At 36.7% G+C, this 26,633-nt stretch overlaps 1 protein-coding gene across 5 annotated transcripts; it reads right to left on the bottom strand.

Annotated features, from left to right (window-relative positions):
- STAU1 (staufen double-stranded RNA binding protein 1) lies at positions 1-26,633 on the bottom strand. Of its 5 annotated transcripts, XM_010288421.1 has the most exons (16): positions 26,565-26,633; positions 21,589-21,865; positions 20,636-20,760; positions 18,474-18,630; positions 16,979-17,117; positions 16,081-16,246; positions 10,674-10,772; positions 9,119-9,349; positions 8,405-8,548; positions 7,417-7,563; positions 6,484-6,560; positions 4,134-4,449; positions 3,262-3,384; positions 1,654-1,739; positions 1,507-1,554; positions 1-992 (listed from the first exon to the last, which is right to left on the bottom strand). In XM_010288421.1, exons 2-16 carry the CDS (start codon positions 21,779-21,781, stop codon positions 905-907), a joined length of 2,139 nt encoding a protein of 712 aa, XP_010286723.1. In that variant the 5' UTR covers positions 21,782-21,865; positions 26,565-26,633; the 3' UTR covers positions 1-904. The 5 variants fall into 5 exon arrangements, with proteins under 5 accessions (XP_010286723.1, XP_010286724.1, XP_010286725.1 ...); XM_010288422.1 differs by lacking the exon at positions 26,565-26,633 and having other exon boundaries at positions 9,119-9,331; positions 21,589-21,867; XM_010288423.1 differs by lacking the exons at positions 1,507-1,554; positions 26,565-26,633 and having other exon boundaries at positions 21,589-21,867.

The raw sequence follows: 26,633 nt of genomic DNA, 5'->3' as shown, positions 1-26,633 counted from the left end.
TTTAGTATTACCATTTATTGGTGACAAACACTACGTTTTACTTACATTCCATGGGGAGAAAAAATTCCAGCGTAAACAATGAACTGAAGCAGTACTTAACTTGCAAGGCTATCGTGCTTTACCTGGACCATATGCAAAAAACTTTATTGCGCACAGTTCAGTGCGCAATAACACAACATCAAAAGCAACACAGTTTATATATAAACATAGGTAATTTTTTTCAGCCCTACATGGAGATGTAATTAAACAGTATAAAGCACTCAAGGAAAATCAATCTGCGGTTTTATATGCACTACATTGAGATCATATCCTGTAATGTAGTGAGCTGTGTGCCATCTATACACACAATCCTTAAAACATAGATCAGAGATCATTTAAAGTCATGTTGCATTCAAGTTCCCCTACCCCCCACTCAAGAAAACTAGAAATTAACCAAAAATGATCAAAGTTTAAAATTCCTAAAGTGTTTTAATTCATTCAACCGTTGGATAATTAAGCTAGGTTTGCAAAAATATTGGACTTCTTAAAATGGTGGGCACACAATTTGTTTCCAGTGAAACTTTGCTATTTCAATAAAAACAAAATAACCACATACATGGATATGATCTTCCCAAGTTAGTTCACAGATAACATGTCAGTCTCAGAAGACAAAGTTTCTAAACTGTGCTATTGTTCTAGATACAATTAAGAAACTTTTAAATGAAAAATTTATAGTGTCATTTCAATCAAAACAACATAATGAAACTAAAAATTTATCACTGTTTGAAGAAAAAGCAACAGTTATGATTTAGACACTACAGTAGGTTGTAAAGACTGTAGCACTCTAAAACAGTTAGGTTACATTAATAGGAAGCATTTGATTTTCTCTGGTGCTTTCAGGTTTGTGTCCAGTCAAAAGCCTTTTTTAGGCAGTGCTGTCCAGTGTTTGTCCCAAAGTGTTTGAGTTAGCCGGTTTGAGAAGAGGGTCACTTTCCATTTCTTGTTTCACACATCTACAAATGAGAAAACACCTGTTACTTAGTAGATAAAACACCATTTCCAGGAATAAGATGCTTCTGAATCGGATACAAAGAATTTGAGGTGCATAACAGAATTGAGGTGCATAAAACAATTTGTTTCCATATAACTGACCTCCATTTTTAATCAATTAGCACTTTGTTAATTGCACCATTTTGACAGCTTATTATCTAAAAGCTAAACTTTGCCCCCCCGCCCTGTCAAAGGGAGTAATTTGCAACCCCTCCATGCTTCTGCTGAAAGCAAGCTATGAAACCTATACATTGTTTACATTTTACATATGGAAGATTTCTAGAAAGAGTGGAGCAGCTGTTAACACTTAAACACACTGAAAAGTCACTCTTTACAAATATATGTAAACAAATAGTTTAAGCAGAGGGATCACAGTCAGATTGCTCTGTATCACAGCCATTACATTTTATCCACTTGCTCCTGCTTAGTAATTTGCATTCAAGATATGAAAATTACAAGCTTGAACATAAAACCTACCCTCTTATCCTTCTGAAGAAGATAACAGCCCTTGGCATTTTAACTTTTCTGGTAAAGAAAAAGCCCCCCACAACTTCTTTGTTTATAGAGCATCATAGGGTTAGAGGTTTCCATTAACGCAAGGGAAAGTCAATGGGTCACACTCACACAGACATTGGTCCATTTCCTGTTCTTGGCATCTCTGTGGTTTGTTGGTCCAACTCAGACAGCAACTTTAAAATATTCAATGCAGCCTGAAGAAAACAGAGAGCGTTCAGCAATTCAACCCGAGTCCATGTCATTAATTTAGTGAAAGCAGGACCGGGACTCACTTAATTTAGAAATTTTCTAAGTTTCTAATAACCGCAATGTATTTTTTAAGACGCGTAATTATGGTGTAAAAAAATGCAATGGTGTAGAATTTCATCTTGCTACATGAAACAATAGAATGGTGCTGTGGATAGGGGATTCACATTGCATTTGTTTTAGCAATGGGGGAAAATTAATTCATCAGCACTATTAGTATCAAGGAAAAAGACACTAAATTAGTAATGGCTCAAACTGTACAGAGCTTAAGACAAAGGACATTAAAATACACAGAACCAAATAGTCCTTTGGAGAAAAAGAAATCAAGTTACACAAGAATCAAAAATACAACACAGACGGGGCACGTGTGACTGTTTAAAAGAGTCAATGTGGCATGGTGAACGCAGAAGTCAGTCGCCTCCTTTGAGAACTAAAATTTTTTTCAACTTTATTCAGATCAGTTTCAGGTGCATCTTTTCAGAATATGCCTGATTCGTTATGGCACATGCATTAGTGAAAGCTGAGTATCTGAACAGAGGAAGGTTCTCATGTGGGCCCAGCTGCAGTATCCAAGCTCCAAACTGGCTGTCCTTTTCCCTTTCGCACCGATTTGCGTGCTTAGTCTTACAGGAGCTCTTTACAGCGGCATGTAACAATGGGTATGAAAATGTCAAAATTCAGTGACAAAATCAAAGAAATTTGTATCAAATTATAGCTATTAGTTTTTAGTATAAAAATGAGTAAAATCAGGTTTTCCTAAGGGTATTTACATATTGCATACTATTACTTTAGTCTGCAGTCAGTACTCAAGTCACCACTGGATACCAAAACAACAAACTCTTTTCAAATTGTAGCAGACGGTGTACATATTGCTAACAATATGTAACGTCTTTTATAGACAAAGTCCGTTGCAGTTTACAGGCTAGAAGACTCATTCTTTCACAAAGAAGTATTTCAGCTACTGTTAATGAAAGATCTTACTTATAAAGGGAACTTAACAGATTTAGAGTGTCTCTTGTTATCTAATGGTGAATTGCATTTCTTCCATTTTGGATTCCGTTCCAGCAGAAAGTCTGGTAACATGAACCCAAGTATTACAGTTCCCAATGAAATATCAGCCCAGTCTGTTACAGAAAATAAGTCGATATGCTCTTAGGTTTTAAAAGTTCCTTTTCATAGATTTTCTTTAATACATGCTCATGCAAATAACAGCAAGATAAAGCAAATGTGTTTCTTGTAGACCAAATTGTGAGCATCTATTAAGCATTTTAAAGGTTATTTAGATTAGATTCTGATATTATTAATCAATTATTCCAGCAGCCTGTGAAATATGAGACAAAAATTAGCCAGGGAATTCTACAGCATTTAATTCATTGCTATCCAGCAGTAATATGAAACCTTGGTCTATCTGCTGCATCTCTTAGTTCACTGAAGGCCAAAGAGAAAGCATTTCAGCAATATTCATCATACCATATCGTGGCAAGATTCTACGTCCTTTCCAATTCCATGGCTGATCAGTGGTGGCTGAGAGGAACAGTTTATAAGAGATACAAACTCGTTCTTGTTATTTTTTGGAAAGTCTTTATATTCAACCTGAAGAAAAGAGGAGGATTTACTTCTTTTCAGTTAACCAAGTACAGGAAATCTATCACAGTTGCTATAGATGATTTGATCATATATGAAGCTGAACCTTACTTTTAATCAGTCAGCCAGTAGAACCATTTATTTTGAAGTCTGACCTCACTTGGAAATTTTTTTTAGTAACTGTAAGAGCTTTACAAGCCTTCTGAACAAAAGTGGCTACTTAATAATGGTTGTTGCTGGAACCTTTATTCTGATCACAGCTATCTGCATTTAAAATTTTCCCTATTATACTTTTTAATCCACTGAGCTCCTTTAACATGCTAATATAGGAACTTACATGCAATTCTGATTAAAGGGACCAAACACAAGAAATGTACAGCTTAAAGCAAATGTTAACGTATGAAAGATTATTCAAAAAACCTGAATTCAAATCAGCCAACTTCAACTTCAGACTATGTTCCTACATCATGACACTTTTTAAAAAATGCCACTTTCAATTTTGTTCTTCCAAGACGTCAGAGTAGCACTGAATTAAGACTGAAGATGCAGTACAGATACGCACATTTGAAAACTAAATTTAAAAAGCTGTAAATTTCAGTACATTTCATAGGTAAAATAAAACATTTACATTAATTTCAGCTTAACAAGCAGCCTCAGAATACATCAGTCACAAGCAGAACTAAAAAGCTTTAGAACAAACAACAGGTTGGACCAGTTTGGATAGCTTTGGAAGAAATCTTGCAAAGCTGAACATTTACCTGGATTCCTTGAACGTTGGAAAGGTAGTCCAGCTGCTCAGAGGGCCTAGTAAGTGGTCCATGGGGTACGTGGCCTGATGAGTTGTTATTCTTTAATATGGTCTCAGCAGTAGGAGAAGTACCACCATACAATAGCTCTCTAGCAATCATTGCTGTTACTGTAGCCTTGGCAGGGTTTGGGGCTGCCCTATTGAACTCTTTGGTGTGGTGTCCTTGATTGGCTCCTACAGCTTGTGCAACCTCAGGGACCATGGGAAGAATTCCAGCAGGAAGCTGCTGATGGCTGAGATAAGGCATCCTAAACTCATCTTCTTTACTACCTGAGAAGAGAGAGGTACATACTAGATGCTAGTTATTTCTATGAGGCCTTCTGCAGGCACATGAAGGCATATACAGGCATCAAAACCCACTTTTGGAAAAAAATAAGTTGTTTCAAATTACTTTTGAAACACTAATAAACTTAGTGAGCTTGATTCACCTTTGGTGGGTCAGAGATTCAGCATCAGGACAGAGTTTGCTTATTCAATAACTGATTCAGTGCAACTCTTATTTCTGCCAAAAGGAGCTACTTTACCTCCGGGAGGTTAGTCAAGCTTACAGACACCTCACACAGCTGCAACCACATTCTAGATACATCTTTTAGTTTAAATGATTAAATAAAAAAATTCTGAAACTATAGGAGCAATAATGGCCAGAGCCACTGTTAGATATTGTGAAGACAGTGACAGATAGTCCACAAAGTTTAAAATGTATATTGTGAAAACATAAACAGGTAGGTGAGGTTAAATGTGATGTTAGCATAGTATGAAGAAGCAAGAATGACTATTTACAGCAAATATCCAACCACAATTGATAGCAATTTATTGACATTATGGCATAAGTTAGATTTAAGAGGGATAAGAACAGCTTTTTATGGGGAACTCGCATACACAGAACTGCAGAGGTAAATTACAGAGGTGTGCTCAAGTAAGCTGGGGAAGACTGTGCCACTGAAATAAACAGAGGAGTCAGTATTATGGCAGAATAAACAAATAGAGTTCGGCAGGACTGAGCTTTTTCAAGTCTATGGATGAAAGCCAAAGTTTGCAGACGGAAGAAAGCAGTGATGGCAAAATTTGAGTAAGAAGTCAGGAAGTTTACCTAAGATCATATGGATGCAGTGAAACGTTACTAAAGTCCAAGTCAATTCCAACTATTTACAATTTCAACAACAAAATTAAGCATATAAAGCACCTGAAACATACTACCCAGAACAGAAATATGTTGTGATAGACAAACTTTCCATAATGACTCCTCCCAACAGTTTACATTAGAGAAAGCCAATGCCTGTATACTTGGTGGCCAGGTTTAGTCAGTTCTTTTTTTGTTCCAGCCAGTGGTCTGTGGATCTGACCACTGTAACCATCAGCTATCTGAAATAAATGCAGGCACAGTTCCTTGCTGTCAGTCATTAGAGACCAAGCACAGATGAGGAGGTTGTTCTGTACTACAAGGCCATTCCTTCCATCTCCAACTCTGCTTTCAGAAGACCAATTTCAGTTAGTACTGACACCCTGTGTCATCTTCATCCCAGGAACAGTATTGACCATACTGCAGTTATTCCCTCAAGATCGGTAAGGTGATATCACCAAACACCACAGATAACTCTGCTTCAACAAATTTTGCATCACCCTCCCACTGCTACTCTGCCTCATGCTTAGAGTGGCCTTTCTGGGGCAGTCTTACAACCTGCAACCATTCTTCCAAATCTAGGCGGCTATTCCCAGGTGGCAGAAACCCCAACCCTTTTCCCAGGGAATCTGCTCCCATCCTCATTTGGACCCTATACCTGAGAAATGTTCTGCTGAGCCAGAGGCTGATGTCTCCTCCTCCCCTTACCTTTTCCCCCACAGAAATTGCCCCCACTTCACTCCTGCTGTTGGTTGAAGGAGCCTGGTCCCTGGATCAGAACCAACATTCATTCTTGTCCTAGAAAGCCCTAAACACAGATTAAAGCCTGTCCCAAGATCCCTCAGATGGAGGTAAGAAGCCCAGACACTGCAGGTAGCAGCAGCTACACCTCCACTAACTGTTTGACTGACCCATTAGCTCACGAGTGCTTTTGGCTCAGCCATCTACTCCCTTCCCCAAGCAGGTGGCCAAGCTAGCTGAATACTGTATGACCTGGGAGGAAGAAGCTCTTTGGGATTTGAACAAAACCTTCCCAAAGAGTAGATTTAGTTTGCAAGCCAGCAGTTGCGCACCTCTGCTCAGTAGTGTGTTAAATGACACTACTGAAGGGGCTGAGAAATGTACCTCACATACACACACACACTTGCCAACATGGCCATGCTTCTTTCAGTAAGGTTACTTACTAGTTGAAGTCTCTTCAGAGCCCGGCTCAAAGAAGGTTACTTTTCTTCCATCACCTGGTTTCTTCACTGGTGTCTTAAAAATAAAAAGAAAAAAGCCAAACACACAATATGCCTTTAAAACTCCCCCCCCTTCCCCCCAAGTTTTAAAGTTTTCAAGATGTAGGTCATCTGACTAGTCAAAATTTTACTGAAAAATTTGTTTTCCAAATACATCAATTATTACAGAGCTACCAATAAGAGACAAGTTTAGTGATTCTTTTTCACTGAATGGCTGAAGCTGTGAACACACCAGTGAAGTTATATTAAGAACACAGATATTGAGAACTAGATACCATAATAAAGCCAGTTAAAATAACATTAGCTATTGGTATTGCTGAGGACAACATACTGGGCACAAATGAACATACACATGAAAAGGAGAAAACTAAAACCAGACTTGCTATTTTAACTCCCTGGTAACATCTGCTGAATCACCAGGAGAATTTCTTTCCAGAAAGAAAAGGGCTTTCCAGAAACACCAGGGCTCTTTCCCTGTTAAGGGACCCACCAAAGAAAAAGACTTGTAACAAACTTTCGACTGCAGTTGGTGATAAGGCTGTGTAAAACTATTGCTACCATGAAGTCCTATAACCTACATGCCTGCAAGTTTCTAAGACCTATATGTCAATTATCACAGATTCTGAGCCATTCTATAAAAATGAAATAAATTCATTTGGCCTTCTGATGAGACTTTGATTTACTTGCAAAATTTAACCCTTAATGTATCCAAAATGCACTATTTTTAGAGAACAGCCACCTCAATACAACTGCTTCCTGGCTAGGACAGAAAGCATGAACTACTATACTGTTACTGCCTTGCAAAGTTGCTATTGTTTCAACTCAACTTTCGCTGTAGTATTAAGCAACGGTTGATTCTTAAAGACTCTTACCTTCTCTTCTGTCTTTAGTGCTGGCTTTGGAGGTTGAGGTTGAGGGACTTTGAAACCTAAAAGTTCCAACATATTTTCAGCTGCATTGCGTTTAGCAACTTTTTTGTTCGTGCCCATTCCTTCAGCTGTGTGTACACCAACTTTCACCTGGACAAAAGAGGAAGAAAAAACAAATCAATTCTTAAACAGTAGTGTAAGGATTCACTTATTAGTGATCTGTCTCTCAAGCATGCCATGAATCACAAAATAGTTAAAGTGATCATTATTCTAACCAAGTTGTCATTTATTATCAATGATCATTGGCCTCCAAGCACAAAAAACCCCAACAGAAGTCACACAAAGACTGTATTTGACCATCTCACCTTGGCAACAGCCTAAATGCTCAAAACTGGTATCTCAGCAGATACAAATTTTCCAAGCTGAAATTACAGGTTTAGCAGATTTACTAGTGTAATGGAAAGAAAGCAACTAACTTTCCTGTCTTGGCCAGGACAGGAGAAAGGTCTGGAGAATACGCTTAATTATTAGAAGCTAGTAGATACTCAGTATGAAACATACTACTATGCTATTGGGATTTGCAATGCAGAGTAGAGAAAGTGCTGCAGTCTAAAGCAACACACACTCAGGGAATGGGGAAATGAAGGATACCCAGATTTGTGTTAATAAACCCTACATTACAAAACATAAGCAGCTCAGTATCTCTTAACAGAATATTAATATTCCTGTTAATTAAAACATTATACAGTTACAACATAGACTTCCGGTGCCCTATGCAATTTTTTTTTTAAACCTGATTCAGATCACTTTTCTTGAACCTTTATCTTCCTTGAATGTAGCCCACTAGATATTGTCTCAATAGATTTCATGGAAATTTGGCTGTAATCCCATTAACTTTGTATATCATCATGTCAACCAGATTACCATAAGCCAAAAAAACAAGACAGACATCACAGCTATGCAACTAGATTTCTCAAATTAACATACAAACCTGCATAACAAACTCCCTGCGCCTTGGAAGACCACGTTCTGTGATGAGCATGTACTCTGGTTCCTTCTCTTTCTTGGCCTGCTGTATCTGGGCAAGTCTGCTAATGGGATTCATTCCTTGACCATATTCTGGACTTGTCTGCAGCTATGTAGAACAATGTTTAGGAAATAAGCCAAAATTTGTGAGTATTTCTTTTAATAGACAAAATGCAGCGTGCCACTGAATTAATTCATCTCTAGAATTGAAAAACACTTGAAATAAAAGTTGCTTAATGAAACACTGTCACAGCCAAAGAGAAACGCTCAATCTATTTGGCTCTGCTGTCACAGCTTACCACATATAACCTACCACTCGTAATAGTTTTACAAGTTCTAATCCTGCTATACTAGGAGGAACAGGCTTGCAGGAGAATTTGCACAAGCAAAATCATGCTAAACCCAAAGCTGTAAAGTCTAAGGCTTGAGAGTCAGAGCTTTATTTTTATGTGCCACTCATTCTTTTGTAATGTTTCTCTTTCATCCTGAATTTACTGATAACTGTTCTAAAAGTGGTGTCAGAACCCCATTTAGAGTGGGAGCAAAATATCATTTCCTTTGTAGTGCCAGACTGCTGATAAACGTTGAACAGTTGAAGGGTGTTTATAATTAAGTCAGAAAGAGCTCTCATCTGATGATTACTTGTAACGGTCAGATTTCCAATCTGTTCTTCTCTTACCTTCACTATTGATTTTGTTTTCTTTTTGATTCGTGGCTTCATTTTCTCAACAGTAGGAAGGGGTGGCAATTTCTTCAGTTCTTCTAGGACTGCTATTGCAGCATTTTTCTTTGAAATCTTCTTACTCTTTCCTTCACCTTCACCCATGAATTCTCCAACTGACACCTTGGTTACAAAGCTCTTCATATGGGGAGGACCACTTTCCTTGGTCACCTGTTTCAGAGGGAAAAACTGAGTGAAAGCGTGATAAACACTTATTAAAAATGGTAGGGCAGATTGTTTATAGCAAACTTCTCAAGAACTATGGATAAAGAGATTTGATTCTCATACAATCCAGAAAGCAGAGATGTAAATCATACCCACTCTAATAACATAACCCCACCCAAATAAACATACACTTTAAAAAGATCAGATGCAGCAAGCAGTAAACAGTATTTACACTAAGTCATTAACGCGTCTGATTTAATTTACTGATTTACTCTTTCGATACTAAAATATGACTGTTCTATTTCATCAGTCTGTACTTCCACACAGGTAACATCACCTCATTAAATACATCATGTTATGGTAATAGAACATTACAGAGAAAGCAATTCTTTAGGATCCAACATTTTAGTTGAGAAATCAAGAATTCTGGAGACATCTAAGAGATAGCTGCCTACTACAGATTTAGTCTTTTAACTCCATTCATAACATATCATACTTCAAAAATATCCATAAAGTCAAAAAATAAGAATGAATTAAGAACTTCCACCCACAACTGGCTTTCTGTGACAGTGTATTTTTACCAGTGATGCTCAAGCTAATCTGCAATAATTGAAAGCTTCATGTAAAGTTTCACAGAGCAGTGAAATTTAGTTACACACAATTGCATTTTCTTACTCTAATAATTCAGATAGTTGACTTAAATGTTACTCTGCCAGCTCACGAAAGCAGCATGATAAATTAACATTTTAGTGAAACAGAGATGCTCCTATGGAAGCTATTGATTTAAGATAACTAAAATGATCAAGGAGGGGCAAAGAGGCAGCAAGCAGCCAGGCCAAAGGGAAAGGAAAGTAAGATGCACATGAGGTCACCTCATGGCAAGAAAAGAAACCTATTTGTCAGATTCTGCAACTTGCGGGGTAGTCCACATCAGTGCTTAATTAAGCAAATACTTCCATAAATGTCTTTCAGAGTGAGCTATACTCTTGCCTCAACTCTGCACTTCAATGTTCTAACCATTAATGAGGGGTTGTGTTTTGTTTCGTCACTATAATACTGATTTTTCAAAAAGCTTGGAAAAAAGATTGCACAGACAACCACAGCGTAGCTGTTCACTCACGTAATGATTTTAGTGCATGAATTTGTGAACAGGGGGATTTTTCTTTTTTCTTCACTTTACGAGATAAACTCAGAGACAATCAGGGTGACTGTCACAGGTAAAAGTGTATTCACAACTAACAAGACATGTTAAAAGTCAGTTGTTTGGGTTATCTAGAAGAGACTCAACTTAATGTGTACCCTTAATATTCTAATAAAGACAGATCTAGAGCTTTTAAAATAAACATACCTCAAAATTCACAGGCAAGTTCCTTTTAAGTGCAATCTCAAAAACTTGGCTTATTTCAGATTTATTGAGATTTTCATCATCTGGTTCTTTTCCGTTAACCTAAAAGAAGCATACTCTATTTAAAATAAAGATTCTATTAAATTGAATTTTATCCATCCAACCAGTTTACTGAACTCTCAAAATTTATAGTAGTCTAACCTTTACTGCCATTTTACGTGAATGTGTAGAAATGCAGCACACATACTACAGAACTGAAACTTAAGAAGCCCATTTAAGGTGTATGTGTAAAAGCTAGCAAACCTTCATATTTTCATGTGCTCGTTACAGGAAAGAATAAGGGCCAATAGGTTTAAAAATCTATTTATAGAAAAACAAACTGAAGTGTTAAATGAGCTGATTCCCAAATGGAAGTACCTTTATGAAATACAATTTTCATATACTGATTGGACATTTGTACCAAAAGCACTAAGACAGTATCAGGTAAGAGAAAGGGCAGGAAAAATAAAGATTCTGAGAATGGGACCAATGTGAATAAAGGACGGCTACTTAGACCCTGGCATAGTCCTCTCTTTTAACATGCTCCTTTGCAAGTGCTTCATCTACAGATTTTTTTCCTCGTCTGAAGAACATACTATCAGGAACTTGCCTTAAATTGAATGGTGTACATCTCTCAGAACTTACACCTGCTAGGGGGACAGCAGTGCCAGGTGAAGCTTACCTACAGGCACTTCTACGTATCTCCAGGTAAAATTTTGATTGTGATTCCAAAAATGTCCTCACTGATGTTGGGATCAACATGAACTAAGAGGCATGGTAACAGCAACAGAGAGATTTTTAAGACTAAGTGTCCAGCACTGATATTGGAAAGATTATGATAAAGATGAACAGCAACAATTTCACCAATTATATCATGCTACACCACAATACTAGTTATGCAACCAGGTAACAAAAATGATTTAAATATTTTATTGGGGCAGCAGAAATATGCTAGAGAGCTCTCGTCGATTAAAACTAGTTTTGATGGCAGCAAGCATCCCCAATGTCTGTTACTAACAAGTTAGATTAAAACATGAAGGAAATTTTTTTCCACCACTTAAAACAGCCTCTTCCCTTCTCAGAAAAAAATACTAGTAAAATTAATCTGTGGTTTTGATTCCTCCCACTGTCCCATCAGATTTCACACTGTTCTTATGGGTTGGCCTTGTATTTCAGGTTCAAGTTGCAAACATTTCAGAAGAACACATCTAGGCCAACAGCCTGTTACAGTAACATCTGATATATTTCTGATCCCACTACTACGTCCAGTCTCCAACCTCTACATGGAGGTGTACATAGAGCAATCTTCAGGTTTGCAAAAACTGAAACCACACGATGGCACCACTCCCACAGGGGCAAGGTAGATGCACTGTGCATTAGACTGCATGAGAAACGTAGAGGCAACACCTACACTAGAGGAACCATACTATACCTCAGCAGAAGGCACAACGCAGGTAAAAATTGGCAAAACCAAGATTGAATACAGGAGTCAAAAGTCTTGATCATCATATTCTAAAACCTATTTCAAACGCAATTGGTAAGTTCAAAAGCAATAGCATCATATACCCAGAAAAAATATTTGAACTACTAAGGTCTTATTTTATTACAGTCTAGGTGTTACAGCAAGTTTACTACCAGCATCTCTAGGAATGATCCGTCATTACCCTTACTATCAAAACATTAGCACAATCACTTTTATTACAAATATTTTTCCTGGCCTTGTAATTTCAGATATATTTTAGTTTTTCAAATTCCGACATTCTTCCTTGCAAAGGTGACCAGGACTTCTCTTTATTGGATTAGATTTTTCCCATTTAATATCCTTTCAAATAAATAGCATGGAACTATTTGCTATATTATGGTGTATATTCTTGACATACTCCAAGTCTGTTCATATGGTGTAAAACACAAGTACTTTTCTTCAATACCTTTATCTAAAAAGAGTAAATTAATAGCAAAATAACAATTAGCAGACCATAGCTATTTTACCAATTATACCACCTCTACTTGAGTTCTGGATCAGTTTATTTTATAAATAAAAAATAATCATAAACACATGCTCTCCCTCTTCCTCTTTCTGTGCATACTTCAAGGCAGATGATTTATAAAGTCTGCTTTTAAAGCAGATTTGCGTGTGCGCATAACTCAACCCTCTAAGGAATCTATGCCTCTAAATCAGAATGAGACCACGAATATAAGCGTTTACCACTCTTAGCTCACATCAAATTGTTCAAATCCTTCTCTAACAAGTGAAAAAAAGTCATAAAAGGAAATAAAAGTGACAGATTAAAAAACTCCCAAGCAAATTGCAAAAGTAATATACTCCTTTAAGAGGGATTCGCCCTTTTCTAGGAACTTTTTCAACATGCACTTCCTCAGAGACTGCTTATAAGCAAATTATGAAAACCAGTGGAGTTGCTGATTAGAGCTACATTGATTTCAACATAGCTATCAATCTGATTATTTTCTTCCATGTTAAAGGTATAAAGAGCAGCTGATATTTACCAAGTAAGTTGGCAAAAAACATAGAAGCAATTCTGTTTTTAACATTCTCAGGCAAAAGTTAGAATTTCTGTCTAAGAATTGTGCCAGAAAGCATAGCTTTCTATGTTTTCTAAGCTTTACATCGATGCTTCATCATGTCTGTCTTTGAATATGCAAAGTAACCCCATACTGCAACTTTGTCAGTGTCTTAAGTCTGGTCAGACTAGTTGAGGTTGGAAGGGTCCTTTGGAGGTCTTCTACTACAGCCTCCCACTCAAAGCAGAGCAGGCTTTAAAATTAAATTGGGTTGTTCAGGCAGGGCTTTGTCCAGTTGAGAGCTAGTATTATTATTTTTTTTTCCTGACGCTTGTTTCTAGATGTGCAGTCTGAGAAGGTGTGGGAAACGGACATTCTTATCCTTAAAGTCTAATCATTTTATTAAATGATTTTAATAATTTTATTAAATGATTTCTTCTGAAGCAATGAATATTTTCTAATTTAAAAATACATACGTAAAATCCTGTCAATACAAACATTTGTAAAATAAAATTTTAAAAAATTACAGAAGTACCCTCTTCTGCGAAAATACAAGAGTTCAAGCTTAAGCATATTCTGTTTATACACACACACACAAATGGGATACACCAAACTAACTACATTTAACAGGAAAATTACTGGCAACATCAAATGACAGGTAGGAAGTATCGGGATTCTGTCTGCTCGTGAAATCTAAATTTGCCTCCATTGTACAGACACGCATTAAAATCGCATCTCTTACGATCTTACACTACCGTATCCTTTAAGGACCTTGCCTCGCTGAATGCAAGAATGAACAGTGCTCACTTAATGGTAGAATCTTCTTTATTTTATCTTCATCTTGTCTAGTGCATAACGCTGTTACACAAACAGCAATTCCCTCATTCCTAAAACTGCAATATTTCAAAGTCACAAATATTAATGAACTTAGCATTTAAGTACCAAACTTTAAATTAATATCCTATTTATCCAAGTACTTATCATAAAAGAGTAGTCTCTGTTGAAAGGATTGCTCTCCTTAAGTATAGCTGCATTTCTTACTGTTCATTTTGTAGACGAGTCAAACAAATAGAAAAATAAAATGACAAATGCTTGTTTCCCATGAAAGTTTAAATGACTTGCCCAGCATATGTATAGCAGGGTCAAGACAGCATTCACCTCCCAGCAAGCTTGCAACTGGTTTATTCATAAAATAATTCTCCCTTCTTGCAATCTCTTGCATCATTCACAATAGTATTTGCCTTATCATGTCCTTAAAAAAAAAAAAAAAAAGAAAGGACAGGCTCTGTAGGTTTACTTCCTTTACCTCTCGATTTATACCCCTTACACTGAATGAAGCATCCTATAAAAAAGGATATGTGCTCACGTAAAGACTAGTGTTTGTTCTGAAGACCTCACATTACTCAACTTCAAACACAACTCTACAAATATTCAGAAAGTCACTTGTACAGAAACATTTCTAAAAAAGTGAAAAGAATTCAGTTTTATGCGATCCTGTTATTTTCTGCAAAGTTGGACTCCTTGGGTCCAGTACATAGAACTTTGCTACCCGAGGTGGAAAAATGGCTGATGACAGCAGGTTATCTTTTACGAGGGTGAGTGTGAAGAAGAGGATATTATGCATCACTGACACAGAACGACAGCACTGAGGAATTTGGGGTTCCCCTGCACTGAAGGGTAACATCCCCCTCAGGCTTGACCTCTCCTGCGTGAACACCTCTAGTTTGTCCCTAACCATGCTCTGCCTATCACCAGTTCTAGATTTCAGTGCAGAACTCATCCCTACTCTTTCAGCTTCCCACCATCGCTCTCTTCTCCCCAATAGCATTTGTAATCCCTTGACTCTTAGTAGCCTCCATCATTCAATAATCTACATTCCTCCAGGAGAACTTTCTGTTACCTGAACCACTACCATCAGTGCCAACTAGGCTTCTTCACTGAACCATCAGATCCAGTGTTTTTGCCTAATTATCTGAGCAATGCTCTCTCCCACAAATACATCTGGAAGTTTTAACATGTAACATTTAACATGGCAGCACAGAGTACATCAATAGATCTCTTGCTCTTAGTTCTAACATCAAGCCCTCATAACTCACACACGTATAATGAGCCCATATAAAGGAAAGACTAAATACACTCTTTGTATTAAGTCTTCAGCCAAAGCAGTCAGCCAACACATACAGAGAGGGTGCATGCAGTCAACCAGCCTCAGAAGCTGTAACTAACTCGTGTGCACACAATGAGACCTTCTGTCTAAAGCAACTTAACAAATAAGCATGAAAAAAAACAGTAACAGGGTCTTGGAATGGCAAGTGCTGGACAGGCATAAATACACAGAGGGATAACAATTTTCTTCTTATATTCATATCAAAATGTGTGTATGAGTTTACTACTTCCATGAACTTCCTGCTCTTCTACAACTTCATGGTTCTTTCCAAAATAATGTAGGAATTTTGCCCAGGAAGCAAACCCACATCTGATTTCTATGTTTCCCATACTGGAATGCAAGCACCCCATTTACACGCTTCTTCAGAAGTTTGCATATGATCTGTACCTGTTAAGATATTAGTTCCTATCTATGCTTCCAGTGATCATATCTGACAGAGGTCTATAGCATTGCTGTGGAAAAATATGACAGCAAAAGAATTAATAACTTCATTTGGGAAAACTCTAGTTCCACAGAAATTTATGGTTTTAAATCCAAGTGTTTCTATTGACACAAGCAGGCCAACACTACTACACAGAATTAAATGCCACAACTGTCATCTTCCTCTCAATAAGGAAAAAATCTACAACAATATCTCAGTTTATCTTAGCAATTTATGCTTACAACACTAAGATTAATTCCCACCTCTGGTTTCTCAGGCAAGGGCTCATTCTGCAGAACTTTCAGTGCTTTAGCAGCTGCATCATGCTTAGCAGCTTGTCTTGTTCTTCCTTTCCCATGAAACTGCTGCCCTCCAATTGAAAGCTCAACTTGATAAAGTAAGGGCCCAACAGGAAATGGGTAAAAGTACCTGCAAAGAGAGATTTATATAAGCAAATAGTTTGGCCAACAAAGTAAGTAGAAACAGAAATCATACCTGGATCAATCTCTTGGACATCAGTAACCACGACCCAGCACTGAAGTGCTGGTGCCGAGCGGCTATTACAAAGCCAAATTTTGATTTAAAGTCTGAAAGATTTTAGGGAGAGACCTTTGAAAGAGAGTATCAACATCTCTTGTTTTACAATATGAACATTTCTAACCAACTAGAACACAGAAAGAGCACAAAACTATGCTTTTATAGACTTAGCAGTCCAGTAAGTATTGAATTCTTAATTCTTATGCCCATATAAAATTCTTCGAAACAAAGCTTTAATTTAAATAGCTTTAGAAAAAGCATCAAACTTTTCTTCACTTTTGCTTTTACACAGTAAGGAAATGAAGGAAATATTTAGTTATTCATTTCGTGAAGCTGGATATATCCAAATGCCCTCAAAAACACTTCATGATTTGGTTCAGTTCCCTTTTGCCTTCCCTTCCCCTCCCCCACAAAGAAAAAAACCTCTTAAATAAGAAAAATTACAAGTATTGATGAGGTGCACTTATCAAAACCTTTTGCCTTATAGCTGGCTACACTTCAAGCTGAATATCCCTTTAAGGGACACTGTATTTTTATCTAATTTTCAGAAGATAGCATCATGATGATAAGAGTGGAAGTTCAAAGATACAAGAGTGCAAGACCAAAAAATTAAACAATACATACCGTGGAGGATAAGTACCACCTCTCATAGTATAGTTGTAAGTGGATCTCATCCCTGTATAAGGATCGATAGGTTTGTACATAGGTTTCTTTCCCAACTTCATGCAAAGTGCATTTAACTCCACTGTGGGGGTTACACTGTCTAAATAAAAAGGAATATAAAGAGGGTTGTCCAACTGTCACAAGGAACTAAAACAATCTAAACTCTTATGTCGTCTCAAAGCAGGGGAAAAATGAGCTCAAGTTTTGCCATATGCAGTATCTTAAATGAATGAATTCTGAAAAGCAATGCTAACGAACCCAAAGAAAATAAATATTTTATTAATATGATGCATATTAAATTAGCAGCCTAGTACAGTTGTGACAAATTCTGTTACAAAAAAGTGAATTTACTGGCTGCTTTTTTTTTTTTCCATTTTGCTTTAAACTTGTGAAGCTACCTATTTATTTTTACAGCATATCTAACAATGTGGTCCACAGAACAGAAATTTCTCTTCCCCAAAAAATGCTTTTAAATCATCTTAACAGACATGCTACATACCTTCTGTGTCTGTTGTTTACTGAGAACGAATGATCAAATGCTTCTCTTTGTACTCAATGACCTAAGGAAGGGTTTTTATTACTCTTCACTTTCAAATTGCAACTGGTCCTTGCAAAAGGAAGGTATACTGCTACTGAGGGCTATAAACATTTCTCTCAATGCAGGTATCGTACAGATGAAGAATTGACTCCCTGTCACGTAAACGGTATTTTTTCAATCACAGGCCTCACTGACTCAAAAATCAGTGTGTAGTCCAGTACAACAGTGTTTTGTTATAAGGCAATTGTCAAAAGAAAATGAAATTATGAAACAGATTCACAGACAAAATAAGTAATTGCTGGCTTCTAATATTTTCACCGTTGACTGTACAAAGCGTTTCTAAAGAAAGAATTTAGGCAATGTCAGAATACAACTGGCAAAAAAAAGGTAAGTTTTAACCTTTGCCAAACATACTAATGCTATCCTGATAGCCTTGAATTCAAGGGACTAAGAGTAAATGCAAAACAATCACACGTGCAGCTGAGATGTGAAGCTAGTTCATACTTAATTTTACATTTTAAGCATTTCTTAAAAGCCATCTTAGTAGAAGTTCCCTAAACATAGCGAACTATACCTTAAGTGCTTTTATACAAATCTATTTCTCTTTAAAGAAGTAGAAATGATGCAAATTCCGAAGTTGTGATCCAATCCCTCAAGACAAATTTAACAGTTTTGGGTTTGGGGGTTTGTTTTTTTGGTTTGTTTTTTGTTTGTTTGTTTAATTAAGTTTTACCATGTCACCTACAACAATCAAAGATTAAATCAAGATGATGTTCCCACAAAACCTGACAATTGCTATTGTTAAATATGCAGAATCACTGTTTTTATGCATCCTTATGCAACTTTAAAATACATACCATGACCAGAAAGGTGTATTCTATATATATATTTTTTTAATGTGTGTGTTGTGGCATATACCTGGATTCTTGCCTTCACTACGAGATGGACGAGCCGTAGGCTTAGGGAACTTTGTCCCTTCCAAAGCTTTGGCAGCTGCCGCATGTTGAGCTTTTTTAATACTAGTTCCTTCAGCTTCCCAGTGTTGGTCCCCAAGAGTCAGTTGCACTGTAAACACCTCAAAAATAAAAAACATTAATTTTATTACGAGCTGCTTCAGCAGCATTTATTAGATCCTCTTACACAAAAAAAATGACTCTTTCAGTGATGCAAAAGTTGAGAATACGGTAATCAAAGCTTTCCTCAACTACCACGTCATCTCCAGATTTTCAACACATTGGCCATGGATAGGATTTCCCTGATTACTGAACCAAGAATTTCACAATAATTGTAGCTAGCGACTATCCTGCATACTGCATGAGATCATAGAGGTTAAAAAACAAAAGACACAATGTGTATAGAGGTGACAGCTACATGGATAGCTGATCTGCCAACATTACTGAACAGCAGCCTTGAAATTCAGACTTCTTTATTCCACATAACTCAATTCTTGCTTTAATACTGTGCGGACTTTTTAATTATATTTTTTCAGCAGTTTAAAGAAAGGTAAATTCACATGGCACCGTAAAAGCTCCTACATGCCCACAGGTGAGCACAAGCCTATTTGATTATTGAGCAAAGGTCTGTGGCACTTCTTAAATATGTGGGATAAGGAAGGGTATATATTGCCCTAAATTTTCACAAATTAATCAGACAACAGCAAGCCAAGGTCTCCCTGGTAATTAAATGAAGTTTAATTTCAATCAGAATGAAAACACAAATGAACAGATGCTCTGAATGTTATTCCAATACTTTTTGTAAATGCAAACCTTGCCTCCTTTGCACATTGCGGCTGCCATTACACATATTTTGAACAAAAGATTTTAGTTCTAAATATTATTCAGTTCCAAGGCAATTCATCTAACATATTACAAACACTGTTCCAGGAAACACCTTAAGGAGATGATGTCAGATTAAACAGACAGATCCCAGGCTGATTTTCCTTCCTCGGTTCTCATACAATAGAGATCTTCACTGAGCATTAAAAAGTTCAATAATGCTAAAACTCCCTTCTTCAGTGTTCTTTGAAGTAACACAAACTGCTTGTATAATTGCTGTACTCCTGAAAAACTCTCTCTCTGCATACTAACAGAACACCAAAGGAGTTGTATATTATGGAGATTTTGACACGTTGTAAAAGATATGCCTTGATATGGCATGCACCCCACATGCTGCTCTGCCCTAGGCATTCTTGTATTCCCACTGTGAAGAACAAAAGATTCTTTCGCTAAAGTAACTGTTCCAGAACAGATGAATGTTCAGTGCTGTTCAATCACACTGTACTTCAGGTATTAAAGAAGATGTACCAAGATCCTTGTTTTGCAAATACTGGGCAATTAGGATAGAAAGGTTCATTTTATTTACAGCTAAAATGGAGCAACAGCAAAGCAACATTCGGTTATGATGTGCACAAGAGAGAATAACTCTTAAAAGTAGTAGAACTTATTCCGGGCATATGAACAAATATAGATTTGTCAACTTGCCAACTACATAGACACAAAAGCACTACAATTCCTTATGTAGCATTGCTCCTAAAGAAAGATAATTGTCATAAATCTTCCTGCATCTCATGGGATAATTTGGACTAAGAAAGTATTTTCATCTTTTAGAACTGGTGGGCTTAATCTCAAAATATTAAAATGCACCACAGGAAGAACATAGAAAATTTGCAGAACAGGCAAAATATAGAACAAAAGCTTAACATCATACAAGAAAGTGATTGTTTAAAGACCAACCATATTTAATACAAAAAATTTTATCAACAAGTGCAAGGGACAAACCTTGCTTTATTAAATGAAAGTGAAAGCCAAGCATCTCATAGTGGTGCTAACATAAATAGCTCTTCAAAAAAAGCAAGTAGTTTTAGGTAACAGGTAAATTCAACCTTTATGTACTTCAGGAAACTAACTTTGTAGTACAGATGTAGCAGCTTCATGTTTCCCTACCCTCGGTACTTTGGTGAGTTTCCCATTCCTCTCTATTATTCTGTATTGTCTTGCACCAAAAGCATATACTTTGCCTTTACACTTACGAAAGTGAAAGAGCATGAAAAACAGCAATGAGAAACTTATATGAGTATTTACCTTAGAATGAGCTGGACCTTGCTCACTCAAAAGCTTATACTCAGGCTGAATCTTGTTGAAACGGGCTAACTCATTCACAAGACACATTGGGGTTTTCTCTTTGGGGTTTGCCATGTTTGAAGGAGCTGAAAGATCACATAAAATCAGATAAATGAACAGGTAGCTATGAACTCTACTACAATTCTTAATAAAAAAAAAAAATTTGGCTTAGCATTTAGTTGTCTGCAATACACCAGTTCTCAGAAGAGATTTGCTGGGATAGACAGCTCTGCTCATTAGCTGAACTAGCAACACTACTGAACTTTGGGATTTCCAAGCAATGTGCATGCCTAGAAGACAGCATCATTAAATTTAATGTTTTAATGCAAGCCAAAAGTATGAAGGTAGGGGACTCCCGCATTTAGCTTGCATCTTATGTAATACATTTCAAGAAGCAAATCTGCTAAGTATTCATTATGATCACCTGCTTTGAATATTTTCAAAAAGCCAGCTAATTTATTTTTACTTCTCCTGTTTTTCTCTATTATCTATTTTTTATTTATAGCCTTTTATTCGCTCTATTATATTTTATTAGCACAATATATTTATCATTAAACTGGACATAAAAGAACTAAAGATAATAGATCTAAACAAACTATTTCAAACACCACATTTTTTATATTTAAAACAAGCTACTTGCAGAAAAGATGGATATCAGCATTTTAAAAATTCAATGTTATACAATTTTAAATATTCTTTACTACTACAAACGTTTCAACTAGTTATTAGAACTTTGTGGAAAAGTATGTTTCTATCTGTCTCGGGTTTCATTCAATATGGAGAAAGCATTACAAGCTACTCTAATTTTACAAATATTACTTTTAAAGTATTTGTAGGTGCAAGACATGAAGAATGTATCATGCCAAACTATAAACACTAAGAATATATACACATTAACAGACACTCAACCTTACCTGCAGCTGCATTTGTGGATGTAACTGATGCAGAGGGCAAAGCAGAGTTTTGGATAGGTCTACCTGCATTTTCAGAGGGCAAAGAACTAGTAGTAGAAGGAATACTCAAAGGCTGTGAAAGAGATGGGTTTTTATTCAATATTTGGGTCCCTGCAAGGGCAGCAGAAGGATTCTGAATTTGAACTTGAGACATGTTCACTTCCAACCAGAGCAAATTACTGTAGGTAAACAGCTTTGAATGCAGGCAAAGTCAGTGTGATGAAGCCAAATTGCTGACCTAAAATGTAAAGATGAAAAAAAATTAGACGAAATATTTAGCATTCTATAACTAACAATCTGTTGAAACTACTTCTCCATCAGTAAAAAGGGGAAAAGGGGAAAAAGTGTTCAATCAAACATCCACTGCTTCCATTTTGTATGCAACAAGTCACTTATGCATCAAATTTTAACAGCATATTTCAATCTATACGCCCTATCACTTTGGTTTCACAGTTCCTTCATTTATAAAAGAGAACTAGTATAGAAGCTTTATTTATGCTCGTTCATTTAAGATAACTATCCATCTGTTTTCCCCATCACTGTATCCACTTACAAAGCAAATCCAATTACTTAAACTGATAGCCACTGCTTATATACTAAACAAAGAGCAAATTTCCTGAACAGATGACATTTCATGCATTCTACCATTTGAAGTTAAAGTTTTTAACTTGGAAGGGCAAGCAATAAATGCAGTCTTTACAAAACAACTATTTAGAGCATGCATCCTTTATTATAATCATGTATTTTTCCCCCCAGGATCACCCAGAAGAATGTCTAGCCATTTATGAGGGGAACATAACTGGTGTCCCGCAGAAAATGCCGAAGTAGCTATGACCGAGAAAAACAAAGGTGTCTTGTTCATAAACTCTGTAAGCTATGTGCGTTTTGAAGGTTATTTCTATTTAAGTCAGAACGCGTCTCAGTCACAGTTCAAGCATGAATTTAGAGCTATTTGGCCTTGCAACCCTGTAAACAAGTGTTGGAAGTGCTCATACGCATCTACGTTCATTTAAGAAAAACACCTCCAAGTGATGAACTTGCACCAGTCAATGTGAGGTATTGCGATAGGTCTTTCCTCCACCGACAAATTAGTATTAGATTTCTCTTACACATGGATGCAACATTATCTTCATGCTTAGACCGTTAAACCTAAATATACACTAACAGGTTGCCAGTTTGAAGGCTATCATTGCTGCCAGAGCTCAAATGCCCATATCCGCTTACGATCCACATATCCATTTATTTATTAAAAATAAACTTTCCAGCCAAGTAAATACATTTTAACATACAAAGGCACACATATGCACACACACACTGGTCACCTACAGATTTTATTAGGGCAGCGAGCAAAGGTTTATTCTTTCATAGTTTATAAATGAAAAGGAGAAGGGAAATCACTGCTCCAGATACCACCAGGGAGCTATTAGTAGCAACACAACTCCACTACTGCTCTGTAAGCTTCAAATTCTGAACCTGTGAATGGACTTCCAAATGTAAGAGAAGCAGCAATGAGTCAGAGTAAAGTTTTTAGCTAGTTACTGACAAAGCAAACCTAAGAGGAGGAGCTAGGTTAATACATTTATGGATACAAAGACTTACTTATTTTTAATAAGAGGAAAGAAGCTACTGGGAAACAACCAAGAAATACAAACAAATCTACCATCTGGAATATTTTTACTTTGAAAAAACAACATAAACACATCAGGCTTATACTACTGGTTGGATAATTTTGGTTTTTTTACTAGAGAGCTAAATTAGTTCAGAAGACCTATATGTAGATTATACTCAAAACACATCCTCTATTTGACTACTAAATTTGCAGAAGTTATACTTTGGGTGCATTGTAACTGTGAAAACGGTATTAGGAAGTCTATCTAAAGGAACTACAAGAAGTTGTAAGACAAAGATGAAAAGTATGTAGAATAAGACTCCGGGGTAATAATTTTATAATCACTAAGGTTCCCAGAGGCATCACTAGAAACACTGAAAATTTTCAAACATAATACAACAATAATAATTGCCTGGTATAAAGTCTTGCAGTGCAATGAAAAAAAGCTAATTCTCCTTTCTTGCTGAAGTGCAATGCCCTTCAAAGTAACTGAAGTTAAACAGTTTCTAATCCACACATTTTGAGAAGATGACACCAAAAATTTTTATTTTGAAGTCAGTATCTTTCAGATTATGCTGGAAAGGAAGTCAGAAATTCTTTTCATAAAACTCTCCCTACAAGTTTTACTTTTTGCTTTTAAAGCAAGGCACTATCCTTCATTTATTTGCCATCACCTGGTTTCAGGGAACATGGAATTTCAGCTCCAAAACACATACATTAAAGTGGTTTTCTAGTCATACAATGCAGAGAAAAACAGTATACCAATTCCTAGTAATTTTTTTTCCCAAGAAGGAAGTCCCTGACCAGGATATTATTAGGTCACTTTCTATATTTACGGCAGAGTACTACAGAACCTCACAGCAGTACACCTCAGACTGCTGTCTACCCAGCTCACTCTCCATCAAGAGTTATAGCCATCAGTGTTCAGCCTGAAAAAGCTTTTCTTCAAACACCTCTGGTTACAATAATACGCAGGACAGACAATTCAGCCATTATTCACAAAAATCTGTGGAGACTGGAGGTCACATCCTAGTGCTTGAAACAATAAGGTTTTGGAAACCGATCCAATTTCGAATAGACTTCAGCTGTGCATATTTGACAACCAGACAAAAAAAACCCATGTCCATAGCTCATAACCTGCTTATTCTCAGCATAGGGACCAATTGCCCAACTTTTTTGGCAGTCTGGCTGCTCAGTCACATCTGAAGGGACTAGTAAGGACCTTGGAAGGTGTCTGAAGCACACCTCGCTGGAATTCACCACACACCACACACCCTTCCCCAACTTTTCAACAAACTGGAAGAGTTCAGCCCTTATGTACCTTCTGGGAATCCAAAAGACTTCCAACCTCACCAGAAACCAAGCATTGAGAGTTTAAGCACAGCTCCCTTTATGCATCTGTAAGATGGTAACAATACTACCCACTCGTCTTTGCAAAATGTTTTGCAATTACAAATGTAGTCACAATTTGATGACCAAAATTACCATACAAATACCTGGCCTCTAAAGCCATTAATCTGGCAAGAAAGAAAAGATGCACTCAACAGGATCATGTCAGTGCTCCTTTCCGTAACTGTTTCTAAAGGTGAAGGAAGGAAAAGCTGCAATGCCTAACCCAGAAGAAATTTTAAGGAATCAGTAAGCTACATCTTTACTTGAAATAGAAATCTGAAACCTGTGGAACACACTGCTGTTCACAACTTATCCCCAAGACATTCAAGTAGCTGAGTACCTGGCCATGTCACTCTTTCACCACAGCTGAATACAAATTTATTATCAGGGAGAGAACTGAATTGCAATGAAATTAAAACTTTTGCAAATAACATATCATTTTCAACCTAAATTAATATAATGCTTGTTTCTACATAAATTGCTACATCATTTCTACATATATTGCTATGCCATCATCATGTTTCTCTCTCCTTCACCAATACACCAATCTCACATGTTTATATATTCAGATCAAAAGTTGAATCTACATGCTGTAAGTTATCACCAATTCAGAACTATTTCAGAGTTCATTAGATTGAATTCAGGCAGAACCAAAGCAAAGTAGCCATTAAAAACATCTTGTGAATCGGTGAAACACCACTTTACAAATTTCTAACTATTTTAGACACTAGGTAGTAACTTATAAGATTATACCTTGTAAGTTTATATATACAAATATATATAATGTTTTCTTTTGGAAAACATTTACCTCATACTTTGACAAGCAACTTCAAAGAACAGTCTGACAAAACAAACTGGAACTTGCTTTGTATTTTTTCAGCTACCTGTGAAGTTTACGATACTGTAGTTGATTTGTGTGAAGTATTTCACTAGGGTATAAGAACTCACTGTCCCTCACTGCACATTTAATTATATGTTATTTGGGGATTATAAAAGGGTTTATGGTGCTTTTGCAGAGTAATATGCCCTCTATCCTATAACAGGTTTACAAAATCCTAACTATCCAAGAAAAAGCACCATAACCCAGAAAGCTGAAGCTAACGACTTACAAAGGCCGTTTTTCAGTGGATAGAGAAGCAAAGGGATGCCAGTATTTCAGGTTATTTTTCCGCGTAATCAGGGGTCAGCTACTTCAAACTCTTCAAGACAAATACTAGTGCAAATAACTGACCCCTATACAACACTCGAGGCATTGCTAGAACTTAAAACCATTCACAAACATTGAAAGATAGGTGAATGAACAAATGTTTTACTCATACCATCTTAGCCAGCAGCTAATCACGTAAGTTGCTCCTTTCCCACCCTTCCACACTTACTTTTCACTAACTCAGGCACTAGTATTTTAAATTTTATTGAGACAGTGTTGCGCTAGAATATTATCCTCATGATGGTAATGGCTGCCATCAAACAATTCAATGATCTATGGACAACAATAAACTTAGAGAGATGGATTTTCAGATGACAGAGCACTATTCCCCACTCCAGTTTTTAGATTTTTATTTTCTTTCGCTGCATCAATGCCTGGAATATTCCCAGAAATTTTGAATACATTAAAATGCAAAGTTCAGACGTCGCTAAGGTAGCCAAAAGGCAAGGAAAGAAATGCACAAAGATATGAAGGTAGTCTCAGTCCACTCAGACAAAAATAAATTAAAATCTTCCTATATAAAAAAAGAATGTGGCATTTTCAGATAAGAGTTCTCTTGGGGCTTTTTTGTGTTATAATTCTCAAAGGCGTTGCAGATAGAAGTCAGAGGATCAAACAAAAACCAGACACTTCCTGTGGATAATCATGTTTTACCACAACTTGTGGTTTCTTTAATATGATGCAAATAAAAGGTAAGAAACTGTAATGTTTTAAGTAAGTTTCCTGTACCTTTAGGAGATCCAGAGAGTGAAGATTTTGATTTAGTTCTGAATAGGATATTTATGATGGAGAATGCCT

The sequence above is a fragment of the Phaethon lepturus genome, unplaced genomic scaffold (genome assembly GCF_000687285.1).
Source record: "Phaethon lepturus isolate BGI_N335 unplaced genomic scaffold, ASM68728v1 scaffold55715, whole genome shotgun sequence".
Taxonomy (NCBI): domain Eukaryota; kingdom Metazoa; phylum Chordata; class Aves; order Phaethontiformes; family Phaethontidae; genus Phaethon; species Phaethon lepturus.
This window is presented reverse-complemented; position numbering and strand designations above follow the sequence as displayed.

Coding starts and splice junctions, on each gene's coding strand:
- STAU1 (XM_010288421.1), bottom strand. CDS start 21,781: ATGTCTCAAGTTCAAATTCAGAATCCTTCTGCTGCCCTTGCAGGGACC. Junction 8,549..9,118: donor AAACAAAATCAATAGTGAAG/GTAAGAGAAGAA, acceptor TGTTCTACATAG/CTGCAGACAAGTCCAGAATA. Junction 6,561..7,416: donor CACTAAAGACAGAAGAGAAG/GTAAGAGTCTTT, acceptor TTTATTTTTAAG/ACACCAGTGAAGAAACCAGG.